Source organism: Narcine bancroftii, chromosome 2, assembly GCF_036971445.1.
Source record: "Narcine bancroftii isolate sNarBan1 chromosome 2, sNarBan1.hap1, whole genome shotgun sequence".
In the NCBI taxonomy this organism is placed as follows: domain Eukaryota; kingdom Metazoa; phylum Chordata; class Chondrichthyes; order Torpediniformes; family Narcinidae; genus Narcine; species Narcine bancroftii.
The window spans coordinates 60379820-60401206 of record NC_091470.1 but is presented as its reverse complement, the minus strand read 5'-3'; the positions used below and the strand labels follow the sequence as shown (position 1 = coordinate 60401206).

Genomic DNA, 21387 nt, shown 5'->3' with positions numbered 1-21387 from the left:
GTTGTAATCTGATTTTAAATGAATGGAGGAGTTCTTTAAATAGGTTTTACTCCTGTAAGTAGAGGCGTTAATCCTGCTGTGTTTGGAGCTGGCCAGAGACAAGAGAGTGCCAGCTGTATGTGGAAAGGCGGAGATGGCAGATCACTGAACACAGACAACAGACAGCACACACTGGCCATTTCCCCGAGCAAACACTCTCGCTTCCCATCACAAATATTGACTCAAGCACCGAGATGCCCTCGGTCCTTAAAAACCAATGCTTTTGATATCAAAGCATTCAGGCCCTCCACCTCTGCAACCCTGTCATTCTCGTTGACTAAAATCAGCCTAATCCTCTCCTTTGATAAACGATAACATCAAAGAAGGATAAAGACTGCCTGACAAAAGCGGCATAATGCTTCCAACAATAGCAAACAGACTGCCCAGAACAATGTCCTGATAAATGCAATTATTTTGATGACTAACTTAAGATTTGCGTTATAACATCCTTCGAAAATGTGAATTGACCAAGATACGCGCTTGACTGAATGTGCCAGGTTGATGACATGATTCAGATATTTCACTCTCTGGACTGTATCATTGGAATGAGAAGAAGGCTGCTCTTTTGAAGCAACAAAAAAAAACCAAAACACGGTCGAAATAAAGGCACATAATGTTACATTTTTTTAAAAGAAAAGATTTGCATCCAAACACGATTTCATCTGTGGAAAATGTGCTATTAAAAAATTTCTCAACAGCTTTTCTAGGATTTACAAGTGTTTCACTGGAAAGATTTCAAGAGTGTAACCACATTGTTCAATTATCACGCTGGTGTCTCCCGCGGGGACCTGTTGTGTTCTCTTTTGGTTTGGAAAAAATGGGCAGATTAAAAATTAGATACACAGCCACACTAATATTCTGTGCAATTGTAGTATTCTTCAGTCGTATCTTATGAGGAGTTTTTCCATCAAAAAATAGAACAAAATGAACCGAATTGTTCCAGGTAGTATAATTATTTTATAGTTAATCGTTTATTCGGTATTGGGAAACGCCTCAAAGTATTGATTCTATTCAAGTGAGGAATAAACAGCAGAAAGATGCCTGTCCATAGACTGCACTCAGTTGAGTAAGTTTACTGCCACCTTATTATTTTTTAAAACACACTGTTCAACAGTTAAACCGTAAATAAGGATAGATTTTTATTTCCCGGAAGGATTCAAAACATGCTCATCGATAGAAATTGAAATCTATCAAGCAATAATTAATTTCAAACAATTATCAGCGTCAGCTCGTGTTAATCTAAAATAATATGAAGACATCACATGTAAAGAAGGCTCTGGAGGTTCCTGTAGGATATTGATAAAGAAGGAAACACGCATGTTGCTTTTAACCGAGTCTGAAAGGCGATCAACCAATCAATAACGTCATGGCAACACGTCCCATTTTCGGCACAGTTAGTGAGAAGAGTCAGGAAAGAAAGTTTACGTCCGATGATCTGCTGGGGGCTTGGTGATGTGGCTTTATCGTTTGGGGGACGTGGACAATAATTTGTACGTGTCACACGCGTGAGACACAAAAAGGCGTATTTTTGTTTGGCGGAGAGAGATCTTCCCTTTCCCCATCCCTTTCTTTCCATGTGATAACGCCGGTGAGAGCCCGGTTGGTTCCTTTACTCACAAAACCCTGTGTTACGGTCTTCCTATTGTCCCTTCCTCCCTCCTCCCGCCCCAGTTTTTTTTTAGCGGCCACGTCCTCTGATTGGACTACCTCGACACTAAACAAAAGGCTTCTCCATCATAAAAGCAAGGCGGTCATGTCGAGAGCCAACGCTTTAGTTTGTTGACTGCTTTGAACAGACTTTCATTCCCGACACATCCAGCAAAAACCACCGACTGAAATACGTAAACCCCTTCCCACCCTTGCAGAATACAGGCCGATTTACCTTTGGAAACGTACTCGTGCGAACTTAAAAATGCCAAGAGGATTCTTAGTAAAGAGGAACATTAAATCGTCTCCAGTTTCATATAGGATTCGGAATGAGGAGTGGGAACCTCTGGAAATTCCTCCTCTGAGTGGAAAAATGCCGGCAGTCGTAAATCCACAGAGCACACCACTGCCGAAATGTCCGAGAAACAGCCCAGAGCACCTTAAAGATGGATTGACACAACTTGAAACCTTGGACATAGCCCACAGAAAGGGCGCGTTAGAGGAGGACGGTGCTTCAGGTGCATTCAACACTAAAGCAACTTCTCCAGACTATAATGTTTCTTACACGCCCATCAAAACAACTGACAACGCTTTATTGGACACATCTGCTTCGAATGAGCCATTGGCTGCTGCAGCGTCCTTAAACCCAGTGGAGGAACTTTTGGTCCAACCAGCCCTCTCTCCGGCGTCTGCCAAATGTGGAGGCATTACTCACCTGTACTCACCTTTCCAGGGGAGTAAACTATGCGTGTCAGATTCCAGCCATCGCAAGCACAAGAGTACCTCGAAAAAGACCAAAGTGATCAGAAAACTCAATTTCGAAGACGAGGTGAGCACTTCCCCTGTCTTGGGTCTAAGAATTAAGGTTGATCCCAGGGACTGCAAGCCGTCGCCGACACGAATGAACCAGCCCCTTGGAGAATTCATCTGTCAGTTGTGCAAAGAGCAATATTCAGACCCGTTCTCTCTCGCCCAGCACAAGTGCTCCAGGATCGTCCGTGTGGAGTACCGCTGCCTTGAGTGCGGCAAAGTCTTCAGCTGCCCAGCTAACCTGGCTTCGCACCGGCGCTGGCACAAACCTCGGCCAGATCCGAATCCTTCAAGGGAGAAGCAGAACTGCGCGCTGGAGCCGGAGCGGCCAGAGGCAGGCAGCGAGGAGAGCCGCTCCGGCACCATGGACAGCGCACAAGCGATGGGCTCTCTCAGGGGCGGCGCGGCGCAGCGCTTGGACGTGAGATTCCAATGCCGCTACTGCAGCAAGAGATTCCGCCGGCAGGCTTATCTGAAAAAGCATCTGAGCGCCCACGAAGTGGCCGGATCTCGTGTCCACAGACACCTCGAGTCGGCCCGGATGCCCTTCTCCTGTCAACTGTGCGGCGTGGACCTGCAGTCAGCCGAGACACACGACAAGCTTCTCCTCTGGCACACGGTGAAGGGCGGAGCACCGGCGCTGTTCGGGCCCGACTGCGGCGAGAAAGGCGCAGTTCCCGGGGAGCACGCTGACCCTGGCGACCTAGGAGCCTTGGTCTTCTGCTGCAAACACTGCCCGTCGACCTTTTTCAGCTCGCCCGGTCTCACTAGCCACATCAACAAGTGCCACCCGTCAGAGAATAGGCAGGTCTTACTGCTGCAGCTGCCGGCCCGGGCGGGGTGTTAAATGTTTTTGTGAACGATTCCTTTAAGGCCAATTGTTGCTCGTTGAAGGCGTCCAACCCAAAGCAGGAGTGCTATTCGCGTAGGAAATCTCAGAAACAATTCCCGGCATGTCAACGGACATTGCAGGGAGGCTGTTTGAACAAGACCTCCAATGTTTTTGAATATTTATGATATATTTGAACTATTCAAACCAGGTCACAATCGTTTATGATGTTTTTATGTAAAGGGTAAATGGAGATATGTAATAATCACGCAATTAATATCAATGCGTGCCGAGGAACATTCACAGATAACCCTGATGTTATTATCATAAATATTTTATGCCATGACATTTGTTTAGACTTCCGCTCTTTACAGATTGTTGCCACAAAGCACTTGAAAATTCAGATTCAGATTTATTGTCAGAGTCCATCCATGACATCACATACAAGCCTAAGATTCTTTTTAGAGAGCTTTGCGGAGCAATCTAGACTTCATAATATTCATGGCCATCAGAGAGAGTGGATTTTGTTGTGCCTGCTTTTCATGCTTGAAAGTTTGATGAACTGCAACTGTACTAATTCTAACATAAGATACCAAAGATACCAGAGGAATCCACTTTCTTTTTTTTTAATGAATTCACAGGCCTGCCTCTTGCCCATCCCGAATTGGGGCGCGCCACCTTCGTTGAACCGCTAACCTCCTTGCAGTGAAGACACCTCCATATTTTTACTTCAGGATTTTGATCCAACAGTGATGAAGAATTTGATTCCAAGTCAGGACAGTGTGCGCCTTTGGTTGTGTTTCTAGGTTTCTGCGAATCTTATTGATCTCAGCGGTGGAGTCTGTTTGGAATGGAAGGTGCTGTCAGAGGCTTTGGCAAGTTTCTGCAGTACAATGGGTCAGGATTGGTTTAAATTGGTGGAGGATTGGCTGCTTTGCCTTGGATTGGTTTTGGAACTGCAGACATGGAGGCAGATTATAACTTCATTCACACACTTGACTATACTTGTGGATGATAAAATGGCCCCGAGAAGCCAAGAAATGAGTAAGATAACATTAGGTATTTTGCCTGTTCATGTAGCCATAATACTTAGGTAATGTAAGTAGAGCTGGTTAGATTCTCTCTGATTGGTGATAATCTTTGTCTTTGACTTGCGTGGCATCAATGTGATTTGTCATTTTTCAATTCAGTCTGAATGATATTTAAGTCTTTCTTCATGGAAGCATAGACTAGATCATTTAAAAATCAAAAGGTTAATTGAATGCTATCGAGCTCTCAGTAAACATCATCGCATATTACCTTATGATGCTGTAATGATCAATGATGAAGGGGCACAAGAAGGACCAGAATACTGGTTGAAGTGATTGACCTTTTGAAAGTTCTACTTTGGTCAATGGAGAGTTTTACTGCAACTTGTTGTTTTCAATTTTGCAGGGATTTGTGATGCTTCCTTTTTGTCAAATGTGTCCTGATGTCATCCTCATATCACAGCAGAATTCAGCTCTTCTCTCTATACTTGAACCAATGGTTGCAAATGAGGTTTGAAGCTAAATGGTCCTGGCAGAGCTCACACCGAACAAGGAGACATGTCATTGGTGAAGAAAAGCCCTTCTATCACTTTGCTGATGCTTGAGAGCAAGGTATGGTAATTAGCCAGATTGGAATTGGCATCTTCTTTTGAGGACGTACTGGATAATTTCCCATCCTTTTTTTTGCATAATTACTTGTATTATTGCTCAAATAGATACTGTAATATTGTCTGCAAATACCACTAGATCTAGGCGCATCTTTCCTAATATAGATTTCAGTCACATAACATTTGCTGTATATAGTGCACTCATCTACATCTTGGTATCATCTGGAATACACTGAATTAACTAAAGACTGGTTTCTGGGATCATTGACTGAGTCTAAGGTAGGTCTTTCACTTGGTAGTTTGTGTTCAAAATAGTTACAATCACTTTCACTTCAACTGTTGCACTTGCAAGCTGGATTCCACTATTATTGAAACAGCTTCCTTGAATTACTTATTTTAGCCACAGCCATTCATAACTTCTTGTAATAGGACAGAGAATTTTGATCTGACCTTTTGTTCATGATTACTGAGCTGTCCTGATACTATATTGTGCCTCTTTCTCAGCACATAGCCAGACATTCATTTTTATGAAAGCCTGGCAATGCCCTTGGTATGCATTCTGTTCTGTGCCCATTCTTGATCCCTGACCTGATGGTAACAGTAGAGTTAAGTGGTTGGGTGTATGTTGAGCTATGACTTTACAGGGATTCTCAGTTTTGTGCTGTTGGGTTAGAAAATGTAGAAGATTGTTCATCTCCACAACTATTGTATACCCAGATTTATTTAATGAACCAAATGTAAAAATTACAGTTGTTTTATCTCCAGCTGTCACTGCCCTCGTAACCCTGTTTTCCCTTTATTTTGCAATCTTTCATCCCATTAGATCTGTATCTATTTATCTCACTGAACAATTCAGTACTATTTTTCCTGAAGTGTTCACTAAATTTTGGCATCACATTGGACTTGTATAGTCAATCCCCATTCTTAATAAAAATTGCAATTTAAATTTGAGGACAACCCAACCCCCAGCAAAGACCTCTGAACAGATTTGCACATAGAACATGATACTGGCATCACCTATGGGCTAACAATGCTATTCCAATAAATTCAATGTTTGGATTATATAGTATTTAGAGATTTGGGATTTAACGTCTAAATCAGCTTTGTTATTTGTACAGCAATATTTTCCTCTTTATTCTTATTTATATAAACTGATTTTCATTAATTGGATAAACATAGATTTTTTATTTTCCTAATGACCTGCTATTTGCCTGGACCATGAGAACATATTTCAGCAAATTTTGTTTGCCATTGAAAAACAATAGGAAGCAAATAAAAATATTTTTATGTTCTTCTTTGGTAACCATTCCTAGCCATACCCTTAGAACAGAGCAGTTAAGCTCAGGAACAAGCCTTAAACCCACAGTGCCTGTACTAAATATGATTCTCAAAATAAACTAAATCTCTGCTGCTTGCCACATCCCTCTATTTCCTGCATATTCAAGTGTCTGTCAAGAAGCCTCTTAAATGCTACCACTTTATCTGCTTCCTCCACTACCCCAGGCAACCTGCTCCAGGCACCTATCTCATTTAACCTCCCTCCACTACCCCCCTTACTTTAAACACCATGGAAAAACGATTTTGTGCTCCCTATCTATGCCTCTCATAATGTTGTAAATTTCTATGAGGTCTATCCTCAGATGTGGTACTCCAGAGAAGACAACCCAAGTTTGTCCAACTCTCCCCACTATCATTAACTAAAACAGTAATTCTATTTGGACTTTGCAGTGGTCAATTAATGATAGACATAGAGTAATTCAGAAATGCTGGAGGAGCTCAACAGGTCTCGTAGAATCCATAGGATTCTACGTTTAGGGCCTGAGCTCTGCCTCAAGGTATGAGTAAAAAGCAGACATGGACCTCCTGGAGTTCCTCCATCATTACAATGTTTCTATTTCTTGTGATTAATGATAGACTATTACCACATCGAAAATTAACTAAAACAATCTGTGTTTTACTCCTTTTCAACAATGAAGTATTAACAAAGATGACAATTTATTCACATAAAATTTAGCATCAATTTTACATGCTATGTAACTACAAACTATTGTTTTGTAATTCTACCAAATCAATTTTTTTGCAAATCCCATTAGCTCCTAATTGTAATTAGAGGGAGGGAGAAAATGTTGCATGTATCAACCACTTTTGTCCCAGAAATTACTATTGGTTTAGTACCTACTAGGGTGAGAATCAACTTTTATACAGCAGAAGAGAGAAACAAAAATCACAGTAAAACAAGCCTTTGATTATAATTAATGAGCAAGATATTCTCTACATTTTACAAGAGGTTTAGTGACATCCAAAGTAATGGGCAATTATTTCAGAGATTTAATTACACCTGATGGGGAATATATGTTCAGACAAATAAATACATTTTACATTTTAAAGTCAGTCTCATTAATAGAAACCACAGAATTAAGGAGATTATATCTAGTTATTTCATTAAGATTTAGGAAAGAAAATCTGCCATTCTTCCTCTCTGGTCTCCGTGACTCGAGAATAATTGACTCTTATTTTCTCCTCCATTCAGAGGCAGTTTGGAGATGGACAACAAAGCTGACCTTTCCAGCCTTGTTCACATCCCATGATCAAACAAAATACTCTCTTGTGGAATATCTATAAATATTTTAGTAATTGCTAAACATTCATAATAAAATTCTATAAAAGCAGTGTCATTCATGTCATTAATAATTGTGAACTGCAAATTCTGAAAAACATTAATACATGCATTGAAATTGTTATTATATATTGATGTGTATTTTATAAAGTATTTGTCCCATGCAGTACATTATGTAAATAATTGGAAACATGCGATTGTTTTGTGCAAAACAGTGAAGTACCAAATAGTTTCAAAATATATTTCTACACTGTTAGATTGTATGTGCTGTCAGCGGTCCAGTTTCCATTTCATGTATTTTCTTAAACTGCTTAAAGTCACTTCGAAGCAATTTTAATAAACAATGATTTAAAATCACCTTGCAATTGAAAAATTGGCCCATTCATACATACATAGGTCTAGTTTTGAAGATTTATCATTAACATAAAGACAGACCAGTTTATTATTAAGGGAAGAGAAAATGAGGTAGTTACTAAAGATAATTTTCTTAAATAGGACATTGAAAATAAATGACATTTTTATAGGTTTTCCTTGGTTTCCAGCTGTAAAAAAATTGGTAAATAGGGAAGTGCTTTAAGATGATGGATTTTATGCTGAATTATAGATTTTTCAAATTCTTTGAACTTCCTTTGTGAAATAGATACAGACAAATTTCACAGATTTGTGTTGGTACAATAAAATAAAAACTGCATGATATTTGATTCACAAACGTAGACATGGATCATTATTCAGCTGCTATTTTTCCTGCAGGAGAGTTCTACAGATTTGGATTCTTGTAATTTTAATGATCTGGAAGTAATGCATTAGGACACTGATGTAGATCCAAGTTAATTCACTTGGATAGCAATATTATTTTATTTAGGAAGTGAATTTTAAGATTCATTCAAAGTTTTAACACAATAAAGCCTGAATTGTTACACAAATTAGTGCCATAATTTGATCAAGTTTTGAACATAATTTTGAATACAATTGTTTCTGATCTCAGTATTCTTGCTCATTGTTGGGACTCTGAAGTACAAGTGAATTTGTATTGCCATTTGAAAGACAAAACTTTGGGAGAAGGGTTGAAATGCATAATCAAATGCTCTCATTTACTGGCCAAATTAAAAAAAAACTATTACAGATTTTACTATGAATTACTAAGTATTGACAACTTCAAGTTTTGAATCATAGCCAATTGAATTATGGCACATTTGAAAACAACGTTGAATAGTAAAATGATCTGGCCTCATGATCTTTTAACATGATTAAAATAAATAAAACAATGAAATGGAGAGCATTCTACTGACATTCTTTATGCACAAGCTTGTCACTGATGTACTGATTACAAACACTGGCTATTTTAAAATGTACTAAACTTCTACTTTAGAGGATATGCTACCAATGTGTACTTTGGAACAGCATTGATATTTAGCAAGTTTGAAATAAGATGTATGGAAGAAATGTGGGAAAATAGTGAATTTCAAAATTTTGGATATCTAATAAATAGTTCCTTATTTCTCAATATAGGAGAACATTTACTAGATACTCAAAAATAAATGAACATTAAAAAAAAATGATAACATGATTTCCTCAAAAAGCATGATAAGAATATTTTTATTGCAATGTTCAACAGCACATCTTTCTTCAGCCGTTACAAATCTTATAGACAACTACATGAATGACATTACATAATATATATATTTTACTTGATGACTTATTTACACATGCAGTTAGTACTGATATCATGCTACATACTGTTAGTAGTAACATTCCAATTTACCTACAAAATATGAATAATGGTTCTTTATTGGAAGATACATCAAAACAGCTGGAATGTGCATTAAAGTGCACGTCAGCAATTTAAAGTTCACTCAATTCAAGTTAAATTGATCATACACTCTTAATAATCCCTTTTCCCCCTCAGTGAACACGTCACAGAAAATTGAAAATAGAGTGCAGGCCCCAAAAGAGCCCATCTGAATATCAAAATACTTCCAGAATTTTCAATGTTTGCACTAATCTGGTTTCGATTTGTGTAGTGTATTGGTTGGAAGCCACGCACGCGGCAAAGAGTGGAACTCAGCTGCATTTTCAGTGTTTTAGGTTTGTATGTGAATATGTCAGTGCCTCAAATAAAAGCAAATCTATACATTTCAGCACAAGTTTGATTTTCCTCCTAAGCTAATCTTTATAGTTGAAATGCTGAGAGACCATTTACATTCCATGGGAAATTCATATCTTATAATTTAAAATGAAAATATTCTGTACATGTTCTGTGCCATAAGATTGATTTGGTGAATATATTCTTAAAGATAACTTTACATTTACATAGAAACTGAAAACTTTACATTCCTGAATTGTGCACAAGAAATCGGAAATGTTTCTACTGAAAAATCAAGACTATATACAAAGTCGATAATGTACATGAAAGCAATTTATCATAATTTCCAAATGACAATACCCAAATACTGATGGGCTATTCAGTTTAACTTGCTAAATACAAATGAACAAAAATGCTTTTCATTGAAAGTGCAATACATAGACAAGTAATCAAGTGGGTGCAGGACAGCTGCACTCTACCATGGAACACATATTGCTAAAATAGATATTTTGGGAAAAGCTAAAATAGAACTCCAGTGTTCTTAATAAAAAAATAGTTTACAAGGGACAGGTTTCAAATGAATATGGAGTGGCAAATACACATCTAACAATTAGCAGGAGGCAAAACATTTTGTTTAAGCAGCAAATTAACAGTAAAAAAAACCCCCAGCATTTACAAGACTTGTTTTGAGGAATTAGAGAACGTAATTATTTGTTATGATGTTGTCATTAGGATTTATTAGCTGAATCAGAAGAACGCCGCAATTTCATAGACATACGACTCTTGCTAGCACGAGGTGACATTGGAGAGGCTAAGTCGATCACGTCCACCCCCTGCGTTGCAGGACTTTCGGCCTGCTGATTCTCTGGGCATGAGCCTACAAAACAATGGAAAAGAACGTAACATATGTCTGGTGGCTTGTTCTTTGTAAATATATTAAATCAAAGCATTTGATATAATTTTAGGAGGTCAAATACTTGTTCAGAATTTCATTATACTGGGAAAAGGACAGAAAATATTTGGAAAATTACACTAAGTCATACAATTATACTTTAAATACCATTGTTAATGGAAGAAAGTGATGCATGCTCCAAAGAAAAGTATAAATGTATATTACAGTAAGTGAAGAATCGAGTAGCTTTCAGCTCACACCCAACAAAGAACAAGCACAAGAAATTCATTCCATGTTAGGCAGTGACTAAGCAGTGTCAAATGGACCAGTCCTGGTTTAGTGAAAATGTGAAAGAGGAAAATATTTTGTTTCTGCAGGGCTCTGAGTCAGCAGAATTTAATAATGATTCAAAATGAGATAATTTGGTCCTCACATCACTGAGATTAAATCAGAAAAGATTTATCTCCCCATTGTGGGTGGAAGATAAAATAAAATGTATTCAAACAATGTAAAAAAAAAACATACCATAAATTCTAACTTAAAATTAAGAACAAACAAGCATATTAGAACTACCAGCCTAGCACATTGACACTGAACTGAGCACTTAATTCATGTTTATAAAATGACTGAGGCAAATGGAAGCTTGATTAAATCTGCAGCACAACTGAATGCAATTAAGCTTGAATTAAGAGGCCAAATTAATTTGGACTGTTGAGATTCATCTTTAAAATGTAATAAATAATATCAATGGCATATTTGCTAAGTTAACTAGACTTCGAGGGATATTTAATTTAGATGATACACTTATTGACCCAGAATAGGTTTCAAATAAAATGCAGGCATCTTAGCTACCCAAGTTAATATCAGCCCATTTTAAAATCAACATAAAATTTTGATTTCTAAACACCTTAGCAAGGAAAATATTTTCTTGGTCCTCTGCAGTCCAAATTAAAGCATTAATTGGACTGAAAATGTTAATTTTAAGAAACATTTAAAATCGCACAAGTATAATGAACAATTTTTTTTACAAAAGTATTCTTTCAATTATAAAAGTTAATTGAGACAGGTTGAAGGAATTTTTTTTAAAAATTTTGCACAGCATACCATTCATAGCTAGCGTGAATGACCTTCCGTTTCAAGCCTTTTCCCTTTACCTTGATGAGCCCAATGTTTTCTAGTGGAGGTTTAGGAAGAAGAAGAAATATCACAGCATTTCTTTCTTTAAAATGAAGAAAATTAAGCAAAAAAAGTGAATTGGACAGGAACAGGAGAAAGGGGAAAAAAGAGAACAGGTGTGAGAAGTGACACGAATACGAAAGTTGAAGGGTATTAATAATTAGAGCGTAGAACAGAGATAATGAGCAGATTCTTGATGCCACATCCTACTAGCTTGAACACCTTTTAAATGGAGTGAAAGCTATTATATACTGTGGGAAAGTAGTATGTTCAGGGAACCAAATTAATTTTGGACATTTTTTCAAGAAAGCCTTCTAGAGATATTCAGTAGAAATGCACCGTTAGATCTTAAATGCAAGGAATACCTTTATATGACAATTTCAGACTTGATCGACAAAATGTTCTGATTGCAATTGGTACTTATGGTTCACTGTTGACAATTCAAAGTTACATTAAAATATAAAATATAAATTACAGATCTCTGCATTTAAAGGGAAACGCAGAGCCTACTGGAGCAAGCACACGCAAAGCATTTAGCACTGTGTGACACACAATAATTAAGTACTGTATAGATCTAAAGGAACAAAGGCACAAATATAAAAAGACATGAAATTCCCATAAGTTCAGAATTCCCTCATTGTCCAACACTTTCAATGAATACAAGATTATAGATGGTTGTGTCTCCATGGTCTGCTATTCACTGTTTAACAATGCTTAATTACATTAAAAATGCAACATTATATTAACATTCGTGCCAACTGAACTTTTCTGCCAAATTTTGGAAATGAAGATGCGCAGATGCTTGGTTGTGTGGGGGGGGGGGGGGGGGTGGGGGTGGGGGTGGTGGAGAGACAGTCAGACACTCACAGAGGTAGCTAACAGGAAGGGGAATTTCTGGCCAAATATTTTAAATGTCATATGAAAGAAGGAAAGAATTTTAGACAAATCCAATTTCAAGATTTCAATCACTAGCCCCAAAGATGACTGTCTCAGTGGTCAAAGGGTTTTTTTAAATACAATGTGGATTTTCACCACATTGGCCTTTCAAGGAGCCAATTTCAGGGCACCAATTTCTAGATGAGCATTTATCCAACTCAATTCCTGAATCACTGATTATTCTGTCTTCTTCACAAACTTCTCGGTTCAGTTGCTACAGGTGACCCGAACGGTAAAGGGACCTTGTGTACCTATGTCTGATTTGTGATTTTCCCTAACACACATCTGCGTTATCCTCATGTGTCAGGAAACACAAGTTGAAAATAATACATTTTGTATATTTGTTTACTTACTTTTTTTTCCCCTGAGTGAGAGCAACTTTTATTCCAGATCTCAAAGTTCTGGTTCATGATTTGTGAAAATTAGAAAGGCAAATTTTCTTTACCCGAGTTAGTGCAAAGTGGATTGGGGATCTGAGAATATTTCCTCCAAGATTTCTCTCTTCCCTGCATTGCTTTACTACCCTATTATTCTGTGTATTCCTTTGCTGCCTCTGTTCTTCCCAAATACATTGCCTTGTTCCTTTCGGAATTGAATTCCATATATCAAATTTTCCCATCTATTGACAGGTATAGTAAAATCTTCCTGTTGACAACAATTTCCTTTCTCAAGATCAAAAACACTGCTAGTTCACTATCATCAGCCCCTATATTCAAGATTCCCACCATACAGTTTTCCAGCCATTAAAATTCCTGACCAATGTCTTTACTTCCTTCAACTCTGCCAGTTCTGGATCCAACTTGCCACTTGCTGTTGGATGTGGTGGACTTTTACTTTTTTATCCACAAAAGTAGAAAAAACAGGAAGTAGTGTAGAGAGCAGTGTATTAGCAAGAAAATAGTTATTAGGATATAAATCCATGCCATGTGAGACAAACTACAGACTTTCATACAGGATGTCCAACTACTCATTGCACAGCTCTTATTCATTTAATAAAATTCCTTGTCATAACATAAAATACATTTCCATTTTCAAATGTTATCATTACAAATCCTAGTATATTAATGCAAGCGGGAATTGCGATGCCCCATTTCTGTTGATCTTAATATTTCAGTGGTAAAAGGTAGGAAGAGAGAACAAAGTGCACGATTTGTTGAACTACAATGCTCAATGAGTTAAGAAAGACTTGCATTTATTTATTTAGCATTGTTGATGGCCTCTAGATGCCCCTCTCTGTCTACAGCAAGAGAAAGTGCCATGCAATACGCATGCCACAAACAGCAATATTCAAAGGATCTTTCTTGATCCAGGTCAGTGCTAGTTGCTCCAGTGCTCTTTCGGTTGCTCTGAGATACCATGCTATTCAATGATATGGAAGCTTGCTTGGTGCAATAGTATTATGAGACACAGCAATCCACGAGAGGTGGCAAAAGTCTTAACTGGAAGGTCAAAGCTATGGCCAAGAACTAAAGTGATAGAAAAAGAAGAGCAAAATTAAAAAAGAATGCAACCTTCGTGCACTTAGCTTTTTAATCAAGGTCAGCAGGCCCATGTTGTGTCCTCTGGGCCAGACACCACAGAGCAATTTGGAAGGGTTGAAATATGAAGTGCATTTGGCTCTTCAGCTTAGGGTATCGTATACGTTGCCCAGAGTCAATGATTAGGGCAGATACAGAAATCAGAGGCAATCAACCCTGCAAGGAGGATGTTGTCGGCAATGACTTGGGGAATCATAGCATTCAGTCTGATTGGTTCATTGGCTTTTTGAGATTGAGTGAAAAATATTGTGGGAGTTACCCAGGATCTTTTACCTGCACTCTTCAGCAGCTTCAGTTTACTATTTCATCTAAAATACAACCCATTTAACATTGCAGCACTCTGGGACAAAATCTGCAATATTAACTGATGCTTGAATAGTGCAGATGTTGAAGCCGAAAGCTCTCATGTGCGGATAGAAATCGGATCAGCATAATTTTTATTGCTGAAATAATTGGTGTAGAAATGACAAAATTTAAACAGAATGTTTTATTACCCTTTCTTTTTCAAGCATTCAGAACCGTAGACAAGAACAACTATTGCTTAACTAGCATTATAGAAGTTAACAAAAGGTTGTGATGTTTTAGCTAATTTTATCTCATTGCACAGGACCAGCTCCAAGATAGTATGTTCCCTCGTAGGTTCAGTAACATGCCGTTCAAGAAAGCGATCACGGATGCTTTCAACGAAGTCCTTCTCAAGACTGCCTTGACCAAGTTGATCTACCCAATCTATGTGCAAATTCAAGGCCCTCCTGACGATTGCTCTTCTGGTCTCACATGTATCAGATGTTTCTTCATTTTTTACCTGGACCAGTGTCATTATTATTTGGTGGAATTAACAACTCCCACCAATAATTAGGCTGGCATAGTTAGTGCAATGCTGTTAAAGCACTGGGGCTTTGAATCCTGCACTGTCTGTAGGAGTTTGTACGTTCTCCCTGTGTCTGTGTGGGTTTTCCCCAGGGGCTCTGGTTTCCTCCCACCGTTCAAAATGTACAGGGGTTGTAACGTGATCAATAGTACTCTGAGACTTGTGCAGAGCACAACTCGCTTTTATTACCTTACAACTAATAGCCAGCATTTACAGAGGTCTTCAGGTCATTCTGGGGTAAGGCGGGGAAATAGGGTTTATAATCGGGGCTGATAGGGGTGGAGTCAACGATGGGTTGGCTGTCTACTCTACATACAGACAGTGAATTCCAGTTTACTGCATTCACCCCTTCCGTCAGAAAAGAACCTGTGGCCGAAAACAGAGACCATGTACAAAAATTTTTTTTGTTCAATTATTTACAAGTCTGTGGGGGGGCCTGGTTATTCTGGTTGAGAGCCTTAGTACTGGTGGGCATTGCTCTTCCAGAACTTCCTGTGCCTCCTGTGATTTTTGGGTAGTGGATCTTGGGGGAGGGGTCTTTGGGGTCCAAGGTCTAGTGGTAGCTCCATTAGAACCATGTCACCCAGAACCCTGCACAGAGTGTTTGGAGGTTCCAGGCCCACAGTAGGTGTCGGGACCTCAGTTCCTGAAGGTGCAAAATCTCTGATCGAGACTGTGTCCTCCCTGCCATCTGGATATACCACATAGGCATTCATCGGATTTGTGTGCAGTAGGTGGACGACTTTCTCAACCTGCGGGTCTGTTTTGTTACTCCTCACATGTTTTTTCAGCAGGACTGCTCCTGGTGTTGTTAGCCATGCTGGAAGAGTGACTCGTGATGTGGATTTCCTTGGGAATGCAAACATTAGCTCGTGAGGAGTCGCATTGGTCATGGTGCAGAAAAGCGACCTTATGGAGTGGAGCGCGGTGGGCAGAACCTCTTGCTAGCGTGAGTCTGGAAGGCCTTTAGACCGCAGGGCCAATTTTACAGCCTTGCAAACTGTTGTGTTCTCCTTTTCAACTTGCCCGTTCCCCTGGGAGTTGTAGCTAGTCGTCCTGCTGGAAGCAATGCCTCTTGCAAGCAGGTACTGGTGTAGTTCTTCGCTCATAAATGATGAGCCCCAGTCACTATCAATATAGCTGGGATACCCGAACATGGTGAAAATGGAGAGCAGAGCTCTGATGACTGTGGTCGTGGAGGTGTCTGGGCAGGGGAGAGCAAGCGGAAAACATGAATACTCATCAATAACGTTAAGAAAGAACACTTTTCTGTTGGTGGAAGGAAGGGGCCCCTTGAAATCGACGCTGAGTAATTTGAAGGGGCGGGAAACCTTTATCAGGTGCGTTTTGTCGGGGTGATAGAAGTGCGGTTTCCACTTAGTGCAGACCTGGCAATCTCTCTGATATCCTCGGGATAAGGCATCTGGGGGCTTATTGAACGTACCTGGCCTATACACTCTCTCATAGTTATAGGTGGAGAGTTCGATCCTCCACATTGCAATCTTGTCATTCTTTATTTTGCTCATGTTCATTTTATTGAATATGAATGCGACAGTGAGCAGAGTGAATTTCCTACCAGCCAGGTAGTGACCCCAAAGTCCCCCTCCAAGTCCCACTACCCAAAAATCACAGGAGGTACAGAAAGTTCTGGAAGAGCAATGCCCACCAGTACTAAGGCGCTCAACCAGAATAACCAGGCCCCCCACAGACTTGTAAATAATTGAACAAAAAAAAATTTTTTGAACGTGGTTTCTGTTTTCGCCTGCAGGTTCTTTTCTGAAGGAAGGGGTGAATGCAGTGAACTGAAATTCACTGTCTGTATGTAGAGTAAACAGCCAACCCCTCGTTGACTCCATCCCTATCAGCCCCGATATAAACCCTATTTCCCCGCCTTACCCCAGAATGACCTGAAGACCTCTGTAAATGCTGGCTATTAGTTGTAAGGTAATAAAAGCGAGTTTGTGCTCCGCACAAGTCTCAGAGTACTATTGATCATGTCCTCCACAATGGCTTGAGCCTCTTACTTCACAGATGGGTTTTGGAGCTCGTGGCATTGCAGAGCGCAGGAAAAGAAAGCTACCAGCCTGCCTGCCTGGTTAAGGGTCACTACCAGAGCTACGTTGGAGGGATTGCTTTCCACCTGGAATTGTGCGATTTTGCCCACCACATGCATGGTGGCTTTCGCGATGTAGCTCCTGACATAGTTAAAAGCGACCTGGACTTTGTTTGACAATAGGAAGGAGGTGGATTTTAAGAAGGGGTGGACCTCGACAGCATAATGAGATACCCACTGGGCACAGTATGAAAAGAAGCCCAGGCACCTCCTTAGTGCCTTCATGGTCCGTGGGATAGGGAGGACTAGGAATGGGCACATACGCTCGGGGTCTGGGCCAATGACACCATTCTCCACCACATAGCCCAGGATAGTTAGGCGTTTGGTCCTGAACATGCACTTACTGGCATTGTACGTGGGGTTTAGGGATCTGGCTGTGTGGAAAAATTTCTGGAGATTGGTGTTGTGGTCCTCCAGGTTATGTCCACAAATGATGACATTGTCGAGATAGGGGAATGTCGCCTTTAGCTCATACTTGCCTACCATTTTATCCATCTGCCTCTGGAAGACTGTGACCTCGTTTGTAACCCCGAAAGGGACCCTCAGGAACTGATAAAGCCGTCCATCTGCCTCGCGGGGCATCTGGTGCGGGACTGTTTGGCCAGTCCGCAGAAGCAGCACTCCCGGTCGTGTATGGCCACGGTAGTCGGTACTTGCGACGGCTGTGATCCATAGGCCTGGCTTTTTGAATAGGCGCTGCTTTCATTAGTGAGGTGGTCCACTCCTAGTTGGGTCTGTTCGAGGGATTTTGCTAGATTGAGGGTACTGGCAAGGTCCTTCTTCCCCAACTCCAATAGTCGCTGCCTCACGTACCTCGAACTCACTCCAGCCACTAGAGTGTCCCGACTTGTTCTTCCTCTTTCACCCGAGCTGAGACCGCCTCGTAGTGGCACTTTCTCGTCAGCGTTCATAGTTGTAGGATGAAGTTGTCCAGTGATTCACCCAGGTGTTGCCTATGCTGTGAGAATTGGTGCCTTGACAGCAAGTTGTTCTGGGTCCTCATGCAGTGGGCCTTCAGGCCTTTGATGGCCGTCTCATACATCCTGCAGTCTCTAATGACTGCATATCCCTTGGGGCTGATGCAAGAGAGGAAGGCCGATCTCCAGAAGCCATCAGAGTGGAAGACTTTGTGGGTGGCCGCTATGTAGGACTGCAAGCACTCTAACCAGTAGGCGAATTCCTCCGGGGCCTCTGGGGACAGAGGGTCAACCTGCAGCATGCTGGGCTTTAATAGGGCTTCCATCCTGTCTTCAAAAGTAAGCTAATAGAATTGTAACGTGATCGATAGAGACTTGTGAACAAACAAACACGCTTTTATTAGCTTACAACCAACAGCTAGTATTTACAGAGGTCTTCAGTCATTCTGAGGTAAGGCAGGGAAACAGGGTTTGTATCAGGGCCGGCGGGGGTGGAGCCAAGAAGAGGTGTCAGCTGTTTACTCTACATACAGTGAATTTGGTCGAAGGTTAATTGGGTGGCACAGGGCTGAAAGGGCCTGTTACCATGCTGTATGTCTAAATTATAAAAAATATTTACTCTTCCTAATCTATACCCAGATGGATTGACTATTCTGCTCCTTAGATCTTGTATCATTCTCCACCTCACCTTATCACCTAGCCTTCTGAATTACCTGATTCTCTTGGATATTTAATTCCCAATTATCTTCATTCTGCCAACACATTTCTGTATTGGGCCAGTAAATCTTACCCTTTTGTACCATACATTCTACGGGATTCAGACGAAGTACATTCATTACCCTTTTAGTATCTCGTAATCTTCATGTCCTTTGCATTTGATTTTCTGTACTCCACTCTTACTTTTCTCTTTTTTTAAACTTTCTCTGAATTGCTTCTCTCTGTCTTTCTGCATGGATTCCCATTTCCATGTCATATTTCCCTTCCAACAGCACGTGCAAATAATTCCCGAGGACACTTTCTTCAGTCCTGCTCAGGTGAGGTGGAGACCTTCTGGTTTGTACTGGGCCTACCTTCCCCAGAACCAGTTCCAATGACCAATACATCTGTAACCCTCCCTTCTGCAAGGGCAAAAAATGTATTTTGAGGTGGGACCAGTGCTTTGTAAGCCACCCCCAACCCTCAGCTAGCACAAAGCCATGCTGATTATCTTTAATCAGTCTCTGCTTATCTAAATGCTGGTGGATTCTGTCCCTCAAAATCCACTCCAGCAATTTTCCCACTCTGATGTCAGAATCACTGCTGTTCCATGACTTGTCTTTGTTGCCCTATTTGAATGATCACACAATATCAGCCATCCTGTATACTTTTAGCACTTCAATCAAGGGCAACCATCTCAGGATGAGCCTCATCTCTGGATTCTCGTGAGCCCCGAGGATGCACCTGACCAGGCCGTCGAGATTTGTCTATCTTCATGTACTAAGGCTGCCAATATCTCCTCCATAGTACTTGGTATTTCCTTAGCTAAAGGAATGAAAGCGTACGAGTTGCAAGGTTATTCTGTTTCCATGGTTGTTTCCTAACTTTTCTAGGCTTTGATTAAGTGATTAATGTGGGTTTTCTTGTTTTCAGAAATGCTGCTTAATTAGTTTTTCTAATATTTTTTGTTAAAAAAAATTACATTTTAAATTTAAATCCTATATTCCTCAAAACACTTGATTGTTATAAGCTCCGATTTTCAATTTCAGGGGAATAATTAGCCTAATTAATGGTTGCCAATAGAAGATTTCAAACTGCTACCACATTCTGCATGAAGAAATATTTTCCAACTTCACTCCTGAAAGGACCAACTAGATTTTCAATTTATCTACCTATTCTTAAACTTCATAAACAGTGAAAATAATTTTGATCTTTCTATCCAATCAGTTCCCTTTGTTTTAAAACAAATAATTTCTAACATTTTACAGACCAAGGACTATAAAACTATTTTGTGTCATATTTTGTAATTTAACCTTTGAAATACTTCATCTTAATGTTGATATGTAGATGCAGTTAGTGCATTATTATAAGTATCATTCTCCAAACGATGCATTAAATCTATGTTGTGCTATGACTAAAATAGTGCAAAATGTCAGTTACCCAAGTTTGCTAATGGTAAAAAGCTGTTAAATTAGAATATCACAGAGAAGTAACCCATTCATTGGAATAGGAACCTGTAGGTTGGAAGAAAAATTAATTTTTGTTTGACTTTCATTTAGTTGTTATTAATTGATTTGCAGTGTTTTAATGCAATATAACCCTAACATTCTTTCATTAATAATAATCACCACTGTGAAGTGCTTTGAGAGGCAAGGTCATAGCTCGCATCAATTCTAGCTTCCCAGCCAGCATTGATCCACTTCAATTTGCCTCGTGGCCAAAGTGATCTACAGCTCAAGAATTTCTGGATGCCAAGAATATCCGTTAGATCATGAATTACTGCTCTCCCTTCAATAGCGTAGTCTCCAGCAAACTCATTCCCAAGTTCAGGATCTAGTACTTAGCATTTCCCTCTGAAGACTTCCTGTGAAGATAGGTAACAACATCTCCCCCCTAATTACAGTCAACACCGGCGGTCCTCAAAGATGCATACTCAGCCTCCTACTATATTTGCTCTATACCTATGACTGAATGCCTTAATACCATTCCACTTCTATCGTCAAACTTGCTGAAACTACCGCAGGAAAGATATTGAAAGTCTCGTTGTATTTTGCCAAGACAACAACAATTCTCTCAACATCAATAAAACAAAGGAGATAGGAGATGTTCATTGACTTCAGGACAAGGGGCAGTGAACATACAACTGTCCATGTTAATGGTGTTCAAGTCAGAAGAGTAGATACCTTCAAGTTCTTTGGAATAAATATGTCTAATGACCTGACCTAGGGAAGAACATTGATGAGATGATTAACAAAGCACACCAATGCTCGACTTTGAAGACTAAGGAAATTTGGCATATCCCCCATCCCTCAACAACTTCTACATTGAAGGCATACTCACTGGATGCACTACAGCGTGATATGGAGCTGTTCTGCTCAAGTTTGGAAGAAGTTACAGAAGGTAAGAACATAATGCAAACTTCCATCCCTCCTTGAAATCGATCTATAACCTCCACTGCTTAGGTATAAGAGAACCAGATTTGCTTCTAAGCTTTTGATCACTTTTGGAGTCTGTAGTTGCCATTTTTCAACATGAGGACCAGAGTTGTGCCAATGAAAGTTAAAGAAGCCAGAGAAATACGAGGCTA

At 39.9% G+C, this 21387-nt stretch overlaps 2 protein-coding genes across 11 annotated transcripts in view; one reads left to right on the top strand and one right to left on the bottom strand.

Moving 5' to 3' along the window:
* The first annotated feature begins 1483 nt into the window (after nucleotides 1-1483).
* On the top strand, nucleotides 1484-4476 carry LOC138753614 (insulinoma-associated protein 1a). Its single transcript, XM_069916823.1, has one exon. The coding sequence runs from the start codon at nucleotides 1952-1954 to the stop codon at nucleotides 3341-3343; it is 1392 nt and encodes a 463-aa protein (XP_069772924.1). The 5' UTR covers nucleotides 1484-1951; the 3' UTR covers nucleotides 3344-4476.
* Nucleotides 4477-9145: 4669 nt separating this feature from the next.
* ralgapa1 (Ral GTPase activating protein catalytic subunit alpha 1) overlaps nucleotides 9146-21387 on the bottom strand; it is a 251767-nt gene continuing 239525 nt past the window's right edge. For 9 of the 10 annotated variants that reach the window (XM_069916813.1, XM_069916811.1, XM_069916814.1 and 6 more), the window contains one exon: nucleotides 9146-10538. In XM_069916813.1, the coding sequence (XP_069772914.1) occupies nucleotides 10390-10538 (149 nt within the window). In that variant the 3' untranslated portion in view covers nucleotides 9146-10389. Of the gene's footprint in view, nucleotides 10539-11657; nucleotides 11773-21387 lie in introns of all 10 variants that reach the window. The other variant, XM_069916822.1, reaches the window with a different exon arrangement.